This window comes from Oncorhynchus nerka, linkage group LG19 (assembly GCF_034236695.1).
Source record: "Oncorhynchus nerka isolate Pitt River linkage group LG19, Oner_Uvic_2.0, whole genome shotgun sequence".
NCBI classification, from domain to species: Eukaryota; Metazoa; Chordata; class Actinopteri; order Salmoniformes; family Salmonidae; genus Oncorhynchus; species Oncorhynchus nerka.
In genome coordinates, this window is record NC_088414.1 from 24,483,409 (window position 1) to 24,502,472 (window position 19,064).

General features: G+C 48.0%; 1 protein-coding gene across 6 annotated transcripts in view; it reads left to right on the forward strand.

The window, feature by feature from the left end:
* The window catches only part of LOC115146917 (guanine nucleotide exchange factor VAV2-like), a 272,051-nt gene that overhangs the window by 193,111 nt on the left and 59,876 nt on the right, over positions 1–19,064 (forward strand). For all 6 annotated transcript variants that reach the window (XM_065004811.1, XM_065004813.1, XM_065004814.1 and 3 more), the window contains exon 3: positions 15,188–15,246. In XM_065004811.1, the coding sequence (XP_064860883.1) occupies positions 15,188–15,246 (59 nt within the window). The remainder of the gene's footprint in view (positions 1–15,187; positions 15,247–19,064) is intronic.

Here is a 19,064-nt window from a genome sequence, read left to right on the forward strand (position 1 = left end):
CTTTACTAGGCCCTCTCTCCTCTCCTCTTCTCTCCTCTTTACTAGGCCCTCTCTCCTCTTCTCTTTACTAGGCTCTCTCTCCTCTTTAATAGGCCCTCTCTTCTCTTTACTAGGCCCTCTCTCCTCTCCTCTTTAATAGGCCCTCTCTCCTCTCCTCTTTAATAGGCCCTCTCTCCTCTTCTCTTTACTAGGCCCTCTCTCCTCTTCTCTTTACTAGGCCCTCTCTCCTCTTCTCTTTAATAGGCCCTCTCTCCTCTTTACTAGGACCTCTCTCCTCTTCTCTTTACTAGGCCCTCTCTCCTCTTCTCTTTACTAGGCCCTCTCTCCTCTCATCTTTAATAGGCCCTCTCTCCTCTCCTCTTTAATAGGCCCTCTCTCCTCTCCTCTTTAATAGGCCCTCTCTCCTCTCCTCTTTACTAGGCCCTCTCCCCTCTCCTCTTTAATAGGCCCTCTCTCCTCTCCTCTTTAATAGGCCTCTCTCCTCTCCTCTTTACTAGGCCCCCTGTCCTCTCCCCTCCTCTCCTCTTTACTAGGTCCTCTCTCCTCACCTCTTTACTAGGCCTCCTCTCCTCTCCTCTCCTCTCATCTTTAATAGGCCCTCTCTCCTCTCATCTTTAATAGGCCCTTTCTCCTCTCCTCTTTACTAGGCCCTCTCTCCTCTTTAATAGGCCCTTTCTCCTCTCCTCTTTACTAGGCCCTCTCTCCTCTCCTCTTTACTAGGCCCTCTCTCCTCTCCTCTCCTCTCCTCTTTACTAGGCCCTTTCTCCTCTCCTCTTTAATAGGCCCTCTCTCCTCTTTAATATAACCTCTCTCCTCTCCTCTTTACTAGGCCTTTTCTCCTCTCCTATTTAATAGGCTCTCTTTCCTCTTTAATAGGCCCTCTCTCCTCTTTACTAGGCCCTCTCCCCTCTCCTCTTTAATAGGCCCTCTCTCCTCTCCTCTTTAATAGGCCCTCTCTCCTCTCCTCTTTACTAGGCCCCCTGTCCTCTCCCCTCCTCTCCTCTTTACTAGGCCCTTTCTCCTCTCCTCTTTAATAGGCCCTCTCTCCGTTCCTCTTTAATAGGCCCTTTCTCCTCTCCTCTTTAATAGGCTCTCTCTCCTCTTTAATAGAACCTCTCTCCTCTCCTCTTTACTAGGCCCTTTCTCCTCTCCTATTTAATAGGCCCTCTCTCCTCTTTAATAGGCCCTCTCTCCTCTCCTCTTTACTAGGCCCTCTCTCCTCTCCTCTCCTCTCCTCTTTACTAGGCCCTCTCTCCCCTCCTCTTTACTAGGCCCTCTCTCCTCTCCTCTTCTCTCCTCTTTACTAGGCCCTCTCTCCTCTTCTCTTTACTAGGCTCTCTCTCCTCTTTAATAGGCCCTCTCTTCTCTTTACTAGGCCCTCTCTCCTCTCCTCTTTAATAGGCCCTCTCTCCTCTCCTCTTTAATATGCCCTCTCTCCTCTTCTCTTTACTAGGCCCTCTCTCCTCTTCTCTTTACTAGGCCCTCTCTCCTCTTCTCTTTAATAGGCCCTCTCTCCTCTTTACTAGGCCCTCTCTCCTCTTCTCTTTACTAGGCCCTCTCTCCTCTTCTCTTTACTAGGCCCTCTCTCCTCTCATCTTTAATAGGCCCTCTCTCCTCTCCTCTTTAATAGGCCCTCTCTCCTCTCCTCTTTAATAGGCCCTCTCTCCTCTCCTCTTTACTAGGCCCTCTCCCCTCTCCTCTTTAATAGGCCCTCTCTCCTCTCCTCTTTAATAGGCCTCTCTCCTCTCCTCTTTACTAGGCCCCCTGTCCTCTCCCCTCCTCTCCTCTTTACTAGGTCCTCTCTCCTCACCTCTTTACTAGGCCTCCTCTCCTCTCCTCTCCTCTCCTCTCATCTTTAATAGGCCCTCTCTCCTCTCATCTTTAATAGGCCCTTTCTCCTCTCCTCTTTACTAGGCCCTCTCTCCTCTCCTCTTTACTAGGCCCTCTCTCCTCTCCTCTCCTCTCCTCTCCTCTTTACTAGGCCCTTTCTCCTCTCCTCTTTAATAGGCCCTCTCTCCTCTTTAATATAACCTCTCTCCTCTCCTCTTTACTAGGCCTTTTCTCCTCTCCTATTTAATAGGCACTCTCTCCTCTTTAATAGGCCCTTTCTCCTCTCCTCTTTAATGGGCTCTCTCTCCTCTTTAATAGAACCTCTCTCCTCTCCTCTTTACTAGGCCCTTTCTCCTCTCCTATTTAATAGGCCCTCTCTCCTCTTTAATAGGCCCTCTCTCCTCTCCTCTTTACTAGGCCCTCTCACCTCTCCTCTTTACTAGGCCCTCTCTCCTCTCCTCTCCTCTCCTCTCCTCTTTACTAGGCCCTCTCTCCCCTCCTCTTTACTAGGCCCTCTCTCCTCTCCTCTTCTCTCCTCTTTACTAGGCCCTCTCTCCTCTTCTCTTTACTAGGCTCTCTTTCCTCTTTAATAGGCCCTCTCTCCTCTTTACTAGGCCCTCTCTCCTCTCCTCTTTAATAGGCCCTCTCTCCTCTCCTCTTTACTAGGCCCTCTCTCCTCTTCTGTTTACTAGGCCCTCTCTCCTCTCATCTTTAATAGGCCCCCTCTCCTCTCCTCTTTACTAGGACCTTTCTCCTCTCCTCTCCTCTCCTCTCCTCTCCTCTCCTCTCCTCTCCTCTCCTCTCCTCTTTAATAGGCCCTCTCTCCTCTCCTCTTTACTAGGCCCTCTCACCTCTCCTCTTTACTAGGCCCTCTCTCCTCTCCTCTCCTCTCCTCTTTACTAGGCCCTCTCTCCCCTCCTCTTTACTAGGCCCTCTCTCCTCTTCTCTTTACTAGGCTCTCTTTCCTCTTTAATAGGCCCTCTCTCCTCTTTACTAGGCCCTCTCTCCTCTCCTCTTTAATAGGCCCTCTCTCCTCTCCTCTTTACTAGGCCCTCTCTCCTCTTCTGTTTACTAGGCCCTCTCTCCTCTTCTGTTTACTAGGCCCTCTCTCCTCTCATCTTTAATAAGCCCCCTCTCCTCTCCTCTCCTCTTTACTAGGACCTTTCTCCTCTCCTCTCCTCTCCTCTCCTCTCCTCTCCTCTCCTCTCCTCTCCTCTCCTCTCCTCTCCTCTCCTCTCCTCTCCTCTCCTCTCCTCTCCTCTTTAATAGGCCCTCTCTCCTCTCCTCTTTACTAGGTCCTCTCTCCTCACCTCTTTACTAGGCCTCCTCTCCTCTCCTCTCCTCTCCTCTCCTCTCCTCTCCTCTCCTCTCCTCTCCTCTCCTCTCCTCTCCTCTCCTCTTTACTAGGTCCTCTCTCCTCACCTCTTTACTAGGCCCCCTCTCCTCTCCTCTCCTCTCCTCTTTACTAGGTCCTCTCTCCTCCTCTCCTCTTTACTAGGTCCTCTGTCCTCACCTCTTTACTAGGCCCCCTCTCCTCTCCTCTCCTCTCCTCTCCTCTCCTCTCCTCTCCTCTCCTCTCCTCTCCTCTCCTCTCCTCATCTTTACTAGGCCCTCTCTCCTCTCCTGTCCTCAGCTGTCTCTGGCATGATGATGGGCACAACTGTGCTGCTGTCACAATGGGGTGTGAATGCTTCATAAATATCACACCAGGGGGGTGGTGTGTGTGTGTGTGTGTGTTTGAGCGTTCGTGCGTCTGTACCCTTGTATATATGCGAGTGTGGTGCATGAGAGAGGGGTGTAGAATGATTGGTGGTGACATGTCCTAGGAATTAATTTGACGGTGGTGTGCATCCAGAATACCCAGTACATTGATTGGTGGTGTGAGGTGATGTGTCATGAATAAATCTAATTGGCTGTTGTGGTGATCTGTCAATAGGATTGTGAGACATCTTTCCTTTCCTAATCAAATCAACACCCCTCTCTCCCACTGTCACTGGGGCTGGGGTGTGCCCATGGCACCATATTGTATTTTACAGACAATGGATGACCATGCAAATTAACCCATGTCTGGTTGACAGGTTGCCATGTCTACCGAGTCCCTGATTGGTTGAGGCTGGTCACATGGGATTTCCAGCCATGGCCACATGTGTGCCTGTCCCAAAAATGGACCCTGAGATGTGTTTGCAAACACTCCAGCGCGTTTCATAGCTGATCTGTCTATACAAATGCATGCCCCACCCCACTCCTCTCCATCCCCTCCGCTCTAAACAAATTAAGTGTAAACATTGCATGGATGTGTCATGCTGTACTTCAGGAAGCATAAGGGATGCTGGTCCTGCCATGGATCCCCATTCACTCTCTCCTGGCTTGGCAGCTCCCTCCCTACTGTAGGACAGAGGCTGGGGGTAAGACTGAGAGGCTGGGGGTAAGGCTGAGGGGCTAGGGGGTAAGGCTGGGGGGCTGGGGTAAGGCTGAGGGGCTGGGTAAGGCTGAGGGGCTGGGGTAAGGCTGAGGGCTAGGGGGTAAGGCTGGGGGTAAGGCTGAGGGGCTGGGGTAAGGCTGAGGGGCTAGGGGGGTAAGGCTGAGGGGCTGGGGGTAAGGCTGAGGGGCTGGGGGTAAGGCTGAGGGGCTAGGGGGTAAGGCTGAGGGGCTGGGGGTAAGGCTGAGGGGCTGGGGGTAAGGCTGAGGGGCTGGGGGTAAGGCTGAGGAGCTAGGGGGCAAGGCTGAGGGGCTGGGGGGTAAGGCTGAGGGGCTGGGGGTAAGGCTGAGGGGCTAGGGGGTAAGGCTGGGGGTAAGACTGAGGGCTGGGGGTAGGCTGAGGGGCTAGGGGGTAAGGCTGAGGGGCTGGGGATAAGGCTGAGGGGCTGGGGATAAGGCTGAGGGGCTGGGGATAAGGCTGAGGGGCTGGGGTAAGGCTGAGGGGCTAGGGGGTAAGGCTGGGGGTAAGACTGAGGGGCTGGGGGTAAGGCTGAGGGGCTAGGGGGTACGGCTGAGGGGCTGGGGATAAGGCTGAGGGGCTGGGGTAAGGCTGAGGGGCTGGGGTAAGGCTGAGGGGCTAGGGGGTAAGGCTGGGGGTAAGACTGAGGGGCTGGGGGTAAGGCTGAGGGGCTAGGGGGTAAGGCTGAGGGGCTGGGGGTAAGGCTGAGGGGCTGGGGTAAGGCTGAGGGGCTGGGGTAAGGCTGAGGGGCTAGGGGGTAAGGCTGGGGGTAAGGCTGAGGGGCTGGGGGTAAGGCTGAGGGGCTGGGGGTAAGGCTGAGGGGCTGGGGTAAGGCTGAGGGGCTAGGGGGGTAAGGCTGAGGGCCTAGGGATAAGGCTGAGGGCCTAGGGATAAGGCTGAGGGGCTAGGGATAAGGCTGAGGGGCTGGGGTAAGGCTGAGGGGCTGGGGGTAAAGCCGAGGGGCTGGGGGTAAAGCCGAGGGGCTGGGGATAAAGCCGAGGGGCTGGGGGTAAAGCCGAGGGGCTGGGGATAAAGCCGAGGGCTGGGGGTAAAGCCGAGGGCTGGGGGTAAAGCCGAGGGGCTGGGGGTAAAGCTGAGGGGCTGGGATAAGGCTGAGGGGCTGGGGTAAGGCTGAGGGGCTAGGGGGTAAGGCTGAGGGCCTAGGGATAAGGCTGAGGGCCTAGGGATAAGGCTGAGGGGCTAGGGATAAGGCTGAGGGGCTGGGGTAAGGCTGAGGGGCTGGGGGTAAAGCCAAGGGGCTGGGGGTAAAGCCGAGGGGCTGGGGATAAAGCCGAGGGGCTGGGGGTAAAGCCGAGGGGCTGAGGATAAAGCCGAGGGGCTGGGGGTAAAGCCGAGGGGCTGGGGGTAAAGCCGAGGGGCTGGGGGTAAAGCTGAGGGGCTGGGGATAAGGCTGAGGGGCTAGGGATAAGGCTGAGGGGCTGGGGTAAGGCTGAGGGGCTGGGGGTAAAGCCGAGGGGCTGGGGGTAAAGCCGAGGGGCTGGGGGTAAAGCCGAGGGGCTGGGGTAGGATGGGAAGAGAGAGCGTTATTGCCACTCCATCCTGAGGATTCCTTTTCATATTTTGCAGACTCTGGGTGAGTGTAGCTTTATTCTCTGGTCTGTTCCGCTCAAAGTTGAGGCTCCCTGGGGGTCTGACTGAGACGAGAGAGAAATCAATCATGTGGAAACACACAGTGAGTGAGCCTTTGACTGGACTGCAGGATAGGAGGGAGTGTGATGGTAGAGGGAGGGAGAGGAAGAGAGGGTGTATGGTAGATGGTAGAGGAGAGGGAGAAAGAGAGAGGCAGAGGTTGGGTAGAAGGATGAAGGGGTCCCAGCGGTAGTGAGAGACAGAATTGCGGGTGTGTTGGATAAAGCATAAAATACACAATGTAAAGACATGAGCTAAATATGAATCTGGTTCTCACACGTAGCTCACCTCGCTGTGTTGGTGTCGCCATGCTGAGGCTTAATTCATATTCATGCCCTTAACCCGATATTACCTGGTGATGCATGGAGAGGAGAGACGTGGCACTGAAAGGCAGAGTAATGCTCCGTTCCAGCCTCATCATTTCTCCCCTCTGCCAGTGGGTGAGGGCATGCATCAGGACAGCACATGGGCACACCCCAGCCCTGCAGCTAGCTTAGGTGGGCTGCGTGCCAACCAATGGCACAATGGATCTAGCTTGAATGACAAAGCACCCTTCATTAAGGGCATAACCAAATCTCATTCACTGCTCTCCACAGCGGGCATTTTCATGTGTATTTCCAGTCTCAGTCTGAGTGCGTTATGATGAGGCCCTGGTAAGCGTCGGAGTAAAAGGGTAAAGTCTATGTTACAGGCAGCAAGCTTCAGCATTCAGACTGGCCACACTGACACACAACCCCTAGAGATGGTTTTAAAAAGGCTGAGAGATATTCATGTACTCTGAAGCACAACGGAGCAGCCATAGCCACCACTCATCGCCATGGTGTATGGCTACCATGACAGCAACTGGAGCTATACAGAAGGTTATCGGTCAGGTAGTCTTTCCTCTGAGTGGTTGAGCCACTCCATGCTCCTCAGACTGAAACTCTGTCCTGACCCTCTTCACACGAGCTCTTAGCCTGAGCCTGCTTTTAAAGCACCCTAGACTCCTACTCTAGGCTCCCATTGAAGTTACACACCTTCACCCTAGACTCCTATTAATTATACAGTTTAGAGTGGAGAGTGAAGGTGCTCTTGTATAAACAGCACACCTGCTGAGAGAGAGGAGGGGAATAGAGAGAGAGAGAGAGGGGGGGGCGAGAGAGAGAGAGAGAGAGAGAGAGGGGGAATAGAGAGAGAGAGGGGGAATAGAGAGAGAGAGGGGGAGAGAGAGAGAGAGAGAGAGAGAGGGGGAATAGAGAGAGAGAGGGGGGGGAGAGAGGAGAGAGAGAGAGGGGAATAGAGAGAGAGAGGGGGCGAGAGAGAGAGAGAGAGAGAGAAAGGGGGAATAGAGAGAGGGTTTGGAATAGAGAGAGAGAGAGGGGAATATAGAGAGGGGGGGATAGAGAGAGAGAGGGGAGAAATATATATAGAGAGATAGACAGAGGGTGAGGAATATATATATAGAGAGGGTGGGGAATATATATATATAGAGAGAGACAGAGGGTGGTGGAATATATATAGAGAGAGGGTGGGGAATATAGAGGGAGACAGAGGGTGGGGAATATATATAGAGAGAGGGTGGGGAATATAGACAGAGAGAGAGACAGAGGGTGGGGAATGTATATATAGAGAGGGTGGGGAATATATATAGAGAGAGAGAGACAGAGGGTGGGGAATATATATAGAGAGATGGTGGGGAATATATATATAGAGAGAGAGACAGGGTGGGGAATATATATATATAGAGAGAGAGACAGAGGGTGGGAATATATATATAGAGAGAGACAGGGTGGGGAATATATATAGAGAGAGAGACAGGGTGGGGAATATATATATAGAGAGAGACAGGGTGGGGAATATATATATAGAGAGAGAGACAGAGGGTGGGGAATATATAGAGAGAGGGTGGGGAATATATATATATATAGAGAGAGACAGGGTGGGGAATATATATATAGAGAGAGAGACAGAGGGTGGGGAATATATATAGAGAGATGGTGGGGAATATATATATAGAGAGAGAGACAGAGGGTGGGGAATATATATATAGAGAGAGAGACAGAGGGTGGGGAATATATATAGAGATGGTGGGGAATATATATATAGAGAGAGAGACAGAGGGTGGGGAATATATATAGACAGAGAGAGAGACAGAGGGTGGGGAATATATATAGAGAGATGGTGGGGAATATATAGACAGGGAGAGAGACAGAGGGTGGGGAATATATATAGAGAGATGGTGGGGAATATATATATAGAGAGAGAGACAGAGGGTGGGGAATATATATATAGAGAGAGAGACAGAGGGTGGGGAATATATATAGAGATGGTGGGGAATATATAGACAGAGAGAGAGACAGAGGGTGGGGAATATATATAGAGAGATGGTGGGGAATATATATATAGAGAGAGAGACAGAGGGTGGGGAATATATATAGAGAGATGGTGGGGAATATATAGAGAGAGACAGAGGGTGGGGAATATATATATATAGAGAGGGTGGGGAATATATATATATAGAGAGAGAGACAGAGGGTGGTGGAATATATATAGAGAGAGGGTGGGGAATATATATATATAGAGAGGGTGGGGAATATATAGAGAGAGAGAGAGACAGAGGGTGGGGAATATATATATAGAGATGGTGGGGAATATATATATATATAGAGAGAGACAGAGGGTGGGGAATATATATAGAGAGATGGTGGGGAATATATAGAGAGAGAGACAGAGGGTGGGGAATATATAGACAGAGAGAGAGACAGAGGGTGGGAATATATATAGAGAGATGGTGGGGAATATATATATATAGAGAGAGACAGAGGGTGGGGAATATATATAGAGAGATGGTGGGGAATATATAGAGAGAGAGAGACACAGGGTGGGGAATATATATATATAGGGAGGGTGGGGAATATATATATATAGAGAGAGAGACAGAGGGTGGTGGAATATATATAGAGAGAGGGTGGGGAATATATATATATAGAGAGGGTGGGAAATATATAGAGAGAGAGAGAGACAGAGGGTGGGAATATATATATAGAGAGGGTGGGGAATATATATAGAGAGAGGGTGGGGAATATATAGAGAGAGACAGAGGGTGGGGAATATATATAGAGAGAGGGTGGTGGGGAATATATATATATAGAGAGAGAGACAGAGGGTGGGGAATATATATATAGAGAGGGTGGGGAATATATATAGAGAGAGGGTGGGGAATATATATATAGAGAGGGTGGGGAATATATATAGAGAGAGGGTGGTGGAATATATATATAGAGAGGGTGGTGGAATATATATATAGAGAGAGAGACAGAGGGTGGGGAATATATATAGAGAGATGGTGGGGAATATATAGAGAGAGAGACAGAGGGTGGGGAATATATAGACAGAGAGAGAGACAGAGGGTGGGGAATATATATAGAGAGATGGTGGGGAATATATATATAGAGAGAGAGACAGAGGGTGGGGAATATATATAGAGAGATGGTGGGGAATATATAGAGAGAGAGAGAGACAGAGGGTGGGGAATATATATATATAGAGAGGGTGGGGAATATATATATATAGAGAGAGAGACAGAGGGTGGTGGAATATATATAGAGAGAGGGTGGGGAATATATATATATAGAGAGGGTGGGAAATATAGAGAGAGAGAGAGAGACAGAGGGTGGGGAATATATATATAGAGAGGGTGGGGAATATATATAGAGAGAGGGTGGGGAATATATAGAGAGAGACAGAGGGTGGGGAATATATATAGAGAGAGGGTGGTGGGGAATATATATATATATAGAGAGAGACAGAGGGTGGGGAATATATATATAGAGAGGGTGGGGAATATATATAGAGAGAGGGTGGGGAATATATATATAGAGAGGGTGGGGAATATATATAGAGAGAGGGTGGTGGAATATATATATAGAGAGGGTGGTGGAATATATATATAGAGAGAGGGTGGGGAATATATATATAGAGAGGGTGGTGGAATATATATATAGAGAGAGAGACAGAGGGTGGTGGAATATATATATAGAGAGGGTGGTGGAATATATATAGAGAGAGGGTGGGGAATATATATATAGAGAGGGTGGTGGAATATATATATAGAGAGGGTGGGAATATATATATAGAGAGGGTGGTGGAATATATATATAGAGAGAGAGACAGAGGGTGGTGGAATATATATATATAGAGAGAGAGACAGAGGGTGGGGAATATATATATAGAGAGGGAGAGGAATATATATATAGAGAGAGACAGGGTGGGGAATATATATATAGAGAGAGAGACAGAGGGTGGTGGAATATATATATAGCGAGAGAGACAGAGGGTGGTGGAATATATATATAGAGAGAGAGACAGAGGGTGGTGGAATATATATATAGAGAGAGAGACAGAGGGTGGTGGAATATATATATAGAGAGAGAGACAGAGGGTGGTGGAATATATATATAGAGAGAGAGACAGAGGGTGGTGGAATATATATATATAGAGAGAGACAGAGGGTGGTGGAATATATATAGAGAGAGAGACAGAGGGTGGGGAATATATATAGAGAGATGGTGGGGAATATATAGAGAGAGAGAGACAGAGGGTGGGGAATATATATATATATAGAGAGAGACAGAGGGTGGTGGAATATATATAGAGAGAGGGTGGGGAATATATATATATAGAGAGGGTGGGGAATATAGAGAGAGAGAGAGACAGAGGGTGGGGAATATATATATAGAGAGGGTGGGGAATATATATAGAGAGAGGGTGGGGAATATATAGAGAGAGACAGAGGGTGGGGAATATATATAGAGAGAGGGTGGTGGGGAATATATATATATAGAGAGAGAGACAGAGGGTGGGGAATATATATATAGAGAGGGTGGGGAATATATATAGAGAGAGGGTGGGGAATATATATATAGAGAGGGTGGGGAATATATATAGAGAGAGGGTGGTGGAATATATATATAGAGAGGGTGGTGGAATATATATATAGAGAGAGGGTGGGGAATATATATATAGAGAGGGTGGTGGAATATATATAGAGAGAGAGACAGAGGGTGGCGGAATATATATATAGAGAGGGTGGGGAATATATATAGAGAGAGGGTGGGGAATATATATATAGAGAGGGTGGTGGAATATATATATAGAGAGAGGGTGGGGAATATATATATAGAGAGGGTGGTGGAATATATATATAGAGAGAGAGACAGAGTGTGGTGGAATATATATATATAGAGAGAGAGACAGAGGGTGGGGAATATATATATAGAGAGGGAGACAGAGGGTGGTGGAATATATATATAGAGAGAGAGACAGAGGGTGGTGGAATATATATATAGAGAGAGAGACAGAGGGTGGTGGAATATATATATAGAGAGAGGGTGGGGAATATATATATAGAGAGGGAGAGGAATATATATATAGAGAGAGACAGGGTGGGGAATATATATATATAGAGAGAGACAGAGGGTGGTGGAATATATATATAGAGAGAGAGACAGAGGGTGGTGGAATATATATATAGAGAGAGAGACAGAGGGTGGTGGAATATATATATATAGAGAGAGACAGAGGGTGGTGGAATATATATATAGAGAGAGAGACAGAGGGTGGTGGAATATATATATAGAGAGAGAGACAGAGGGTGGTGGAATATATATATATAGAGAGAGACAGAGGGTGGGGAATATATATATAGAGAGGGAGAGGAATATATATATAGAGAGAGACAGGGTGGGAATATATATATAGAGAGAGAGACAGAGGGTGGTGGAATATATATATATAGAGAGAGACAGAGGGTGGTGGAATATATATATAGAGAGAGAGACAGAGGGTGGTGGAATATATATAGAGAGAGACAGAGGGTGGTGGAATATATATATAGAGAGAGAGACAGAGGGTGGTGGAATATATATATAGAGAGGGTGGGGAATATATATAGAGAGAGGGTGGTGGAATATATATATAGAGAGGGTGGTGGAATATATATATAGAGAGAGGGTGGGGAATATATATATAGAGAGGGTGGTGGAATATATATAGAGAGAGAGACAGAGGGTGGTGGAATATATATATAGAGAGGGTGGGGAATATATATAGAGAGAGGGTGGGGAATATATATATAGAGAGGGTGGTGGAATATATATATAGAGAGAGGGTGGGGAATATATATATAGAGAGGGTGGTGGAATATATATATAGAGAGAGACAGAGTGTGGTGGAATATATATATATAGAGAGAGAGACAGAGGGTGGGGAATATATATATAGAGAGGGAGACAGAGGGTGGTGGAATATATATATAGAGAGAGACAGAGAGGTGGTGGAATATATATATAGAGAGAGAGACAGAGGGTGGTGGAATATATATATAGAGAGAGGGTGGGGAATATATATATAGAGAGGAGAGGAATATATATATAGAGAGAGACAGGGTGGGGAATATATATATATAGAGAGAGACAGAGGGTGGTGGAATATATATATAGAGAGAGAGACAGAGGGTGGTGGAATATATATATAGAGAGAGACAGAGGGTGGTGGAATATATATATATAGAGAGAGACAGAGGGTGGTGGAATATATATATAGAGAGAGAGACAGAGGGTGGTGGAATATATATATAGAGAGAGAGACAGAGGGTGGTGGAATATATATATATAGAGAGAGACAGAGGGTGGGGAATATATATATAGAGAGGGAGAGGAATATATATATAGAGAGAGACAGGGTGGGGAATATATATATAGAGAGAGAGACAGAGGGTGGTGGAATATATATATATAGAGAGAGACAGAGGGTGGTGGAATATATATATAGAGAGAGAGACAGAGGGTGGTGGAATATATATATAGAGAGAGAGACAGAGGGTGGTGGAATATATATATAGAGAGAGAGACAGAGGGTGGTGGAATATATATATAGAGAGAGAGACAGAGGGTGGTGGAATATATATATATAGAGAGAGACAGAGGGTGGGGAATATATATATAGAGAGGGAGATGAATATATATATAGAGAGAGACAGGGTGGGGAATATATATATATAGAGAGAGACAGAGGGTGGGGAATATATATAGAGAGAGGGTGGGGAATATATATATAGAGAGAGACAGAGGGTGGGGAATATATATAGAGAGGGTGGGGAATATATAGAGAGAGAGAGACAGAGGGTGGGGAATATATATATATAGAGGGTGGGGAATATAGAGAGAGAGAGACAGAGGGTGGGGAATATATATAGAGAGAGGATGGGGAATATATAGAGAGAGAGAGAGACAGAGGGTGGGGAATATATAGGGAGAGAGAGACAGAGGGTGGGGAATATAGAGGGAGACAGAGGGTGGTGGAATATATATAGAGGGAGGGTGGGGAATATAGAGGGAGAGAGAGACAGAGGGTGGGAATATATATAGAGAGAGGATGGGGAATATAGAGAGAGAGAGAGAGAGAGAGGGTGGGGAATATAGAGGGAGAGAGAGACAGAGGGTGGGGAATATAGAGGGAGACAGAGGGTGGTGGAATATATATAGGGAGGGTGGGGAATATAGAGGGAGAGAGAGACAGAGGGTGGGGAAATATATATAGAGAGATGGTGGGGAATATAGAGAGAGAGAGAGACAGAGGGTGGGGAATATATATAGAGAGAGGGTGGGGAATATAGAGAGAGAGAGAGACCGAGGGTGGGGAATATATATTGAGAGAGAGAGACAGAGGGTGGGGAATAGAGAGAGAGAGAGTGGGGAATAGAGAGAGAGGGTGGGGAATAGAGAGAGAGAGAGGGTGGGGAATATATATATATAGAGATAGACAGAGGGTGGGGAATATATATAGAGAGGGTGGGGAATATATATAGAGAGAGAGACAGAGGGTGGGGAATATATATAGAGAGAGGGTGGGGAATATAGAGAGAGAGAGACAGAGGGTGGGGAATATAGAGGGAGACAGAGGGTGGTGGAATATATATAGAGGGAGGGTGGGGAATATAGAGGGAGAGAGAGACAGAGGGTGGGGAATATATATAGAGAGGATGGGGAATATATAGAGAGAGAGAGACAGAGGGTGGGGAATATAGAGGGAGAGAGAGACAGAGGGTGGGGAATATAGAGGGAGACAGAGGGTGGTGGAATATATATAGAGGGAGGGTGGGGAATATAGAGGGAGAGAGAGACAGAGGGTGGGGAATATATATAGAGAGAGGGTGGGGAATATAGAGAGAGAGAGACAGAGGGTGGGGAATATATATAGAGAGAGGGTGGGGAATATAGAGAGAGAGAGACTGAGGGTGGGGAATATATATTGAGAGAGAGAGACAGAGGGTGGGGAATAGAGAGAGAGAGTGGGGAATAGAGAGAGAGGGTGGGGAATAGAGAGAGAGGGTGGGGAATAGAGAGAGAGAGAGGGTGGGGAATAGACAGAGAGAGAGGGTGGGGAATAGAGAGAGAGAGAGGGTGTGTGTGAGAGAGGACAGATGGCACCATGGTGATAGAAGCATAAACACATCCTGAAGTGCGTAATGAGGCATGGGGGCATCATTTTGGCAGTTATGAGGGGACGGGCTCCGTCATATCCCTGTATTAGCATTGGAGGAGTCTCCAATATGCCATCTGTAAGCCCCCCAAACCGCCACCCATAAGCCCACTCACATGTGACTCACAACCAGCATTAAATCAGGCTCACGTTTAACCCTGTTACACCACGCAGGTTTCACCACAGGGGAGAGAGGGAGGCAGAGCAAGCAGGAGATAGATGGAGGGAGAGGGGAAGCGAGGTTCTGAGTAAAGAGGAACACGTCTGTGACTGTGCGAGGGCATTTGGCACCACATGTCCCTGGATGTCATCATTAACGGCAAGGTAGGCAGGGTAGCCTAGTGGTTAGAGCATTGGTTGCAAGTTCAAACCCCCGAGCTGACAAGGTACAAATCTGTCGTTCTGCCCCTGAACAGGCAGTTAACCCACTGTTCCTAGGCTGTCATTGAAAATAAGAATTTGTTCTTAACTGACTTGCCTAGTAAAATAAAGGTAAAATAAATAAAAAATTATCATGGCGGCCTGCATTATGCTCACATGCGTGGCTGCGCACGACCATGTTGCTAAGAAACACCACATCGCTCTCCTCGCTCGTAAACACACGACGTTTAGCATGAATGAACCACATTAAGGCAGAGCAGACGGGCCTGTCTGAATGACTGAGTGATGAGAGATGTTGACTGTGTTGTAGATCGTAAGGAGGACTCTGTCCCCTGTCATTGACCGTTGTCTCTCCACTGTGTGTTCCAGGTGATCTCAGCCCTGTCCAGGATCTCCCACCACAGCATTGTGCAGATCAAAGGCGTGAGGTATGTCTCCTCTCCTCCCACTACCCTTCACTGTCCGTTTGAGGAAGAGGTAGATTGAACATGTTCACTGTATCTCTCAACCAGACAGTGTTTTCTTGTTCTGGTAGTAGATGTGATCGAGGCTGTCAACACCACTGTCTCTGTTGGTAACCAGGTCTGGAAGCATGGTCACATGTCAAAACAGGTCCAGGGTCAGATAGCTCAGATCACATGACTAAACTCATCACTAAGCTCCACCACGGGTTTCTCGGCGTCGCATCAACAGATGCCATTTAGTCGAGTTTACTGGCCGCTGGGAAACCACTTTCTGATTTCTCCTTATTTGCTCAGTCTGATCACCCTGTTGGCCGTGAGGGGGCTGCGAGCTGTCTCCACAAGTAAATCAAGGTGTTTTATCTTGACCGGCAGGGTAATGAGTTGATGGAGCACACCCATTAGGCCTGGTGCCATCCCAGGAAACACAGAGACTGGCCTATTAATAAACACTACACACCCATTAGGCCTGGTGCCATCCCAGGAAACACAGAGACCGGCCTATTAATAAACACTACACACCCATTAGGCCTGGTGCCATCCCAGGAAACACAGAGACCGGCCTATTAATAAACACTACACACCCATTAGGCCTGGTGCCATCCCAGGAAACACAGAGACCGGCCTATTAATAAACACTACACACCCATTAGGCCTGGTGCCATCCCAGGAAACACAGAGACCGGCCTATTAATAAACACTACACACCCATTAGGCCTGGTGCCATCCCAGGAAACACAGAGACCGGCCTATTAATAAACACTACACACCCATTAGGCCTGGTGCCATCCCAGGAAACACAGAGACTGGCCTATTAATAAACACTACACACCCATTAGGCCTGGTGCCATCCCAGGAAACACATAGACTGGCCTATTAATAAACACTACACACCCATTAGGCCTGGTGCCACCCCAGGAAACACAGAGACTGGCCTATTAATAAACACTACACACCCATTAGGCCTGGTGCCATCCCAGGAAACACAGAGACTGGCCTATTAATAAACACTACACACCCATTAGGCCTGGTGCCATCCCAGGAAACACAGAGACTGGCCCATTAATAAACACTACACACCCATTAGGCCTGGTGCCATCCCAGGAAACACAGAGACTGGCCTATTAATAAACACTACACACCCATTAGGCCTGGTGCCATCCCAGGAAACACAGAGACTGGCCCATTAATAAACACTACACACCCATTAGGCCTGGTGCCATCCCAGGAAACACAGAGACTGGCCTATTAATAAACACTACACACCCATTAGGCCTGGTGCCATCCCAGGAAACACAGAGACTGGCCTATTAATAAACACTACACACCCATTAGGCCTGGTGCCATCCCAGGAAACACTGAGACTGGCCTATTAATTAACACTACACACCCATTAGGCCTGGTGCCATCCCAGGAAACACAGAGACTGGCCTATTAATAAACACTACACACCCATTAGGCCTGGTGCCATCCCAGGAAACACAGAGACTGGCCTATTAATAAACACTACACACCCATTAGGCCTGGTGCCATCCCAGGAAACACAGAGACTGGCATATTAATAAACACTACACACCCATTAGGCCTGGTGCCATCCCAGGAAACACAGAGACTGGCCCATTAATAAACACTACACACCCATTAGGCCTGGTGCCATCCCAGGAAACACAGAGACTGGCCTATTAATAAACACTACACACCCATTAGGCCTGGTGCCATCCCAGGAAACACAGAGACTGGCCTATTAATAAACACTACACACCCATTAGGCCTGGTGCCATCCCAGGAAACACTGAGACTGGCCTATTAATTAACACTACACACCCATTAGGCCTGGTGCCATCCCAGGAAACACAGAGACCGGCCTATTAATAAACACTACACACCCATTAGGCCTGGTGCCATCCCAGGAAACACAGAGACTGGCCTATTAATAAACACTACACACCCATTAGGCCTGGTGCCATCCCAGGAAACACAGAGACTGGCATATTAATAAACACTACACACCCATTAGGCCTGGTGCCATCCCAGGAAACACAGAGACCGGCCTATTAATAAACACTACACACCCATTAGGCCTGGTGCCAACTAAATGCCAGTCTGTTTTCCTCTGTCTGGTCTATAGTGTGGTGAATGAGAACTAAATGCCAGTCTGTTTTCCTCTGTCTGGTCTATAGTGTGGTGAATGAGAACTAAATGCCAGTCTGTTTTCCTCTGTCTGGTCTATAGTGTGGTGAATGAGAACTAAATGCCAGTCTGTTTTCCTGTGTCTGGTCTATAGTGTGGTGAATGACAACTAAATGCCAGTCTGTTTTCCTCTGTCTGGTCTATAGTGTGGTGAATGACAACTAAATGCCAGTCTGTTTTCCTCTGTCTGGTCTATAGTGTGGAGGTCTATAGAGCCCCACCAGTGAGTTGAAATGCCTCTGGACAGACAGTTAGTTAGTTTGTTTTTGTTTAGAACATGTGATTTAATCCAAAACACACTGGTATGTACATGTACATTAACCATTTGCAGTCAGACCATGAAGTGATATCTCTTTCAATCATCCACAATATCACTGACTCCCTCTCACGCCGACATAGGACGCTTGCTAAGTGGCACATGACCAACGCATGGTGTTCCTCCCTCTTTCTGTTCCTCCCTCTTTCTGTTCCTCCCTCTTTCTGTTCCTCCCTCTTCCTGTTCCACCCTCTTTCTGTTCCTCCCTCTTTCTGTTCCTCCCTCTTCCTGTTCCACCCTCTTCCTGTTCCTCCCTCTTTCTGTTCCTCCCTCTTCCTGTTCCTCCCTCTTCCTGTTCCTCCCTCTTCCTGTTCCTCCCTCTTTCTGTTCCTCCCTCTTTCTGTTCCTCCCTCTTCCTGTTCATCCCTCTTTCTGTTCCTCCCTCTTCCTGTTCCTCCCTCTTCCTGTTCCTCCCTGTGTGTTTGATCTGGGGGATCATTGTTTTGGAGGCGTGTTCGTTGACTTGCTGTTGAAGCCCATTGATTGGCACTGTGATGCCTATTGGCATCAAAGAGCCAAAAGTCAGGCCTGTGTGTCTCTGTCACTGTGTCTTCTCTGAGCCCCAGCTTTACTGAAAGCCTCGCCACTCCTCCCTGCACACCCAGGCACGCTCCACACTTCTGAAACACTCACAGTCCAAGCCCTGTCTCCTTGAGAAATCCATGAAAATGGTATCAATCAATCAAAAAGGGAATAGAGGTTAAGAATAAAGGCCTTCTGTCATGACATCCTGCTTCTCATCTGTGGACTGTGAGCTCTTCTGGCGTTATACAACTCATAGAAGGATCTCTCACTATCCTCTCTGCTGACAGTGAAATGCTCCTGCCTCCTTTCTCAGCTAACCAAAAGCCACCTCTTAGCTCGCAGTAAACCTACTCACACTTCGTGTTCCCTTGATTTCCCCCTGATACCACAAGCCATTACTCCATTAGTCTGTGTGTGTGTGTGTGTGTGTGTGTGTGTGTGTGTGTGTGTGTGTGTGTGTGTGTGTGTGTGTGCCTTGTTCCCAGTGGGTCAGAGTGCTATAATGTGCGTGAGAGCAGAGCTCCGCAGTGAGAAGGAGAGTGGCAGACAGAGGCTGAAACTCAGCAGGAGAGAGACTGCAGGCAGAGACGTGTCAGGAAAGATGCTCTCTCTCGTCCCCTCATCTCCTCCTCCCTCTCTCCGTCATCCCGGCCTGGGGCATTAGGAATGCTCATTCCCGCTCACGACAGTGTGCGATATAAGACTCAAGATAGTCACTCACATACATTACACATCCCACACATAATGTACACAT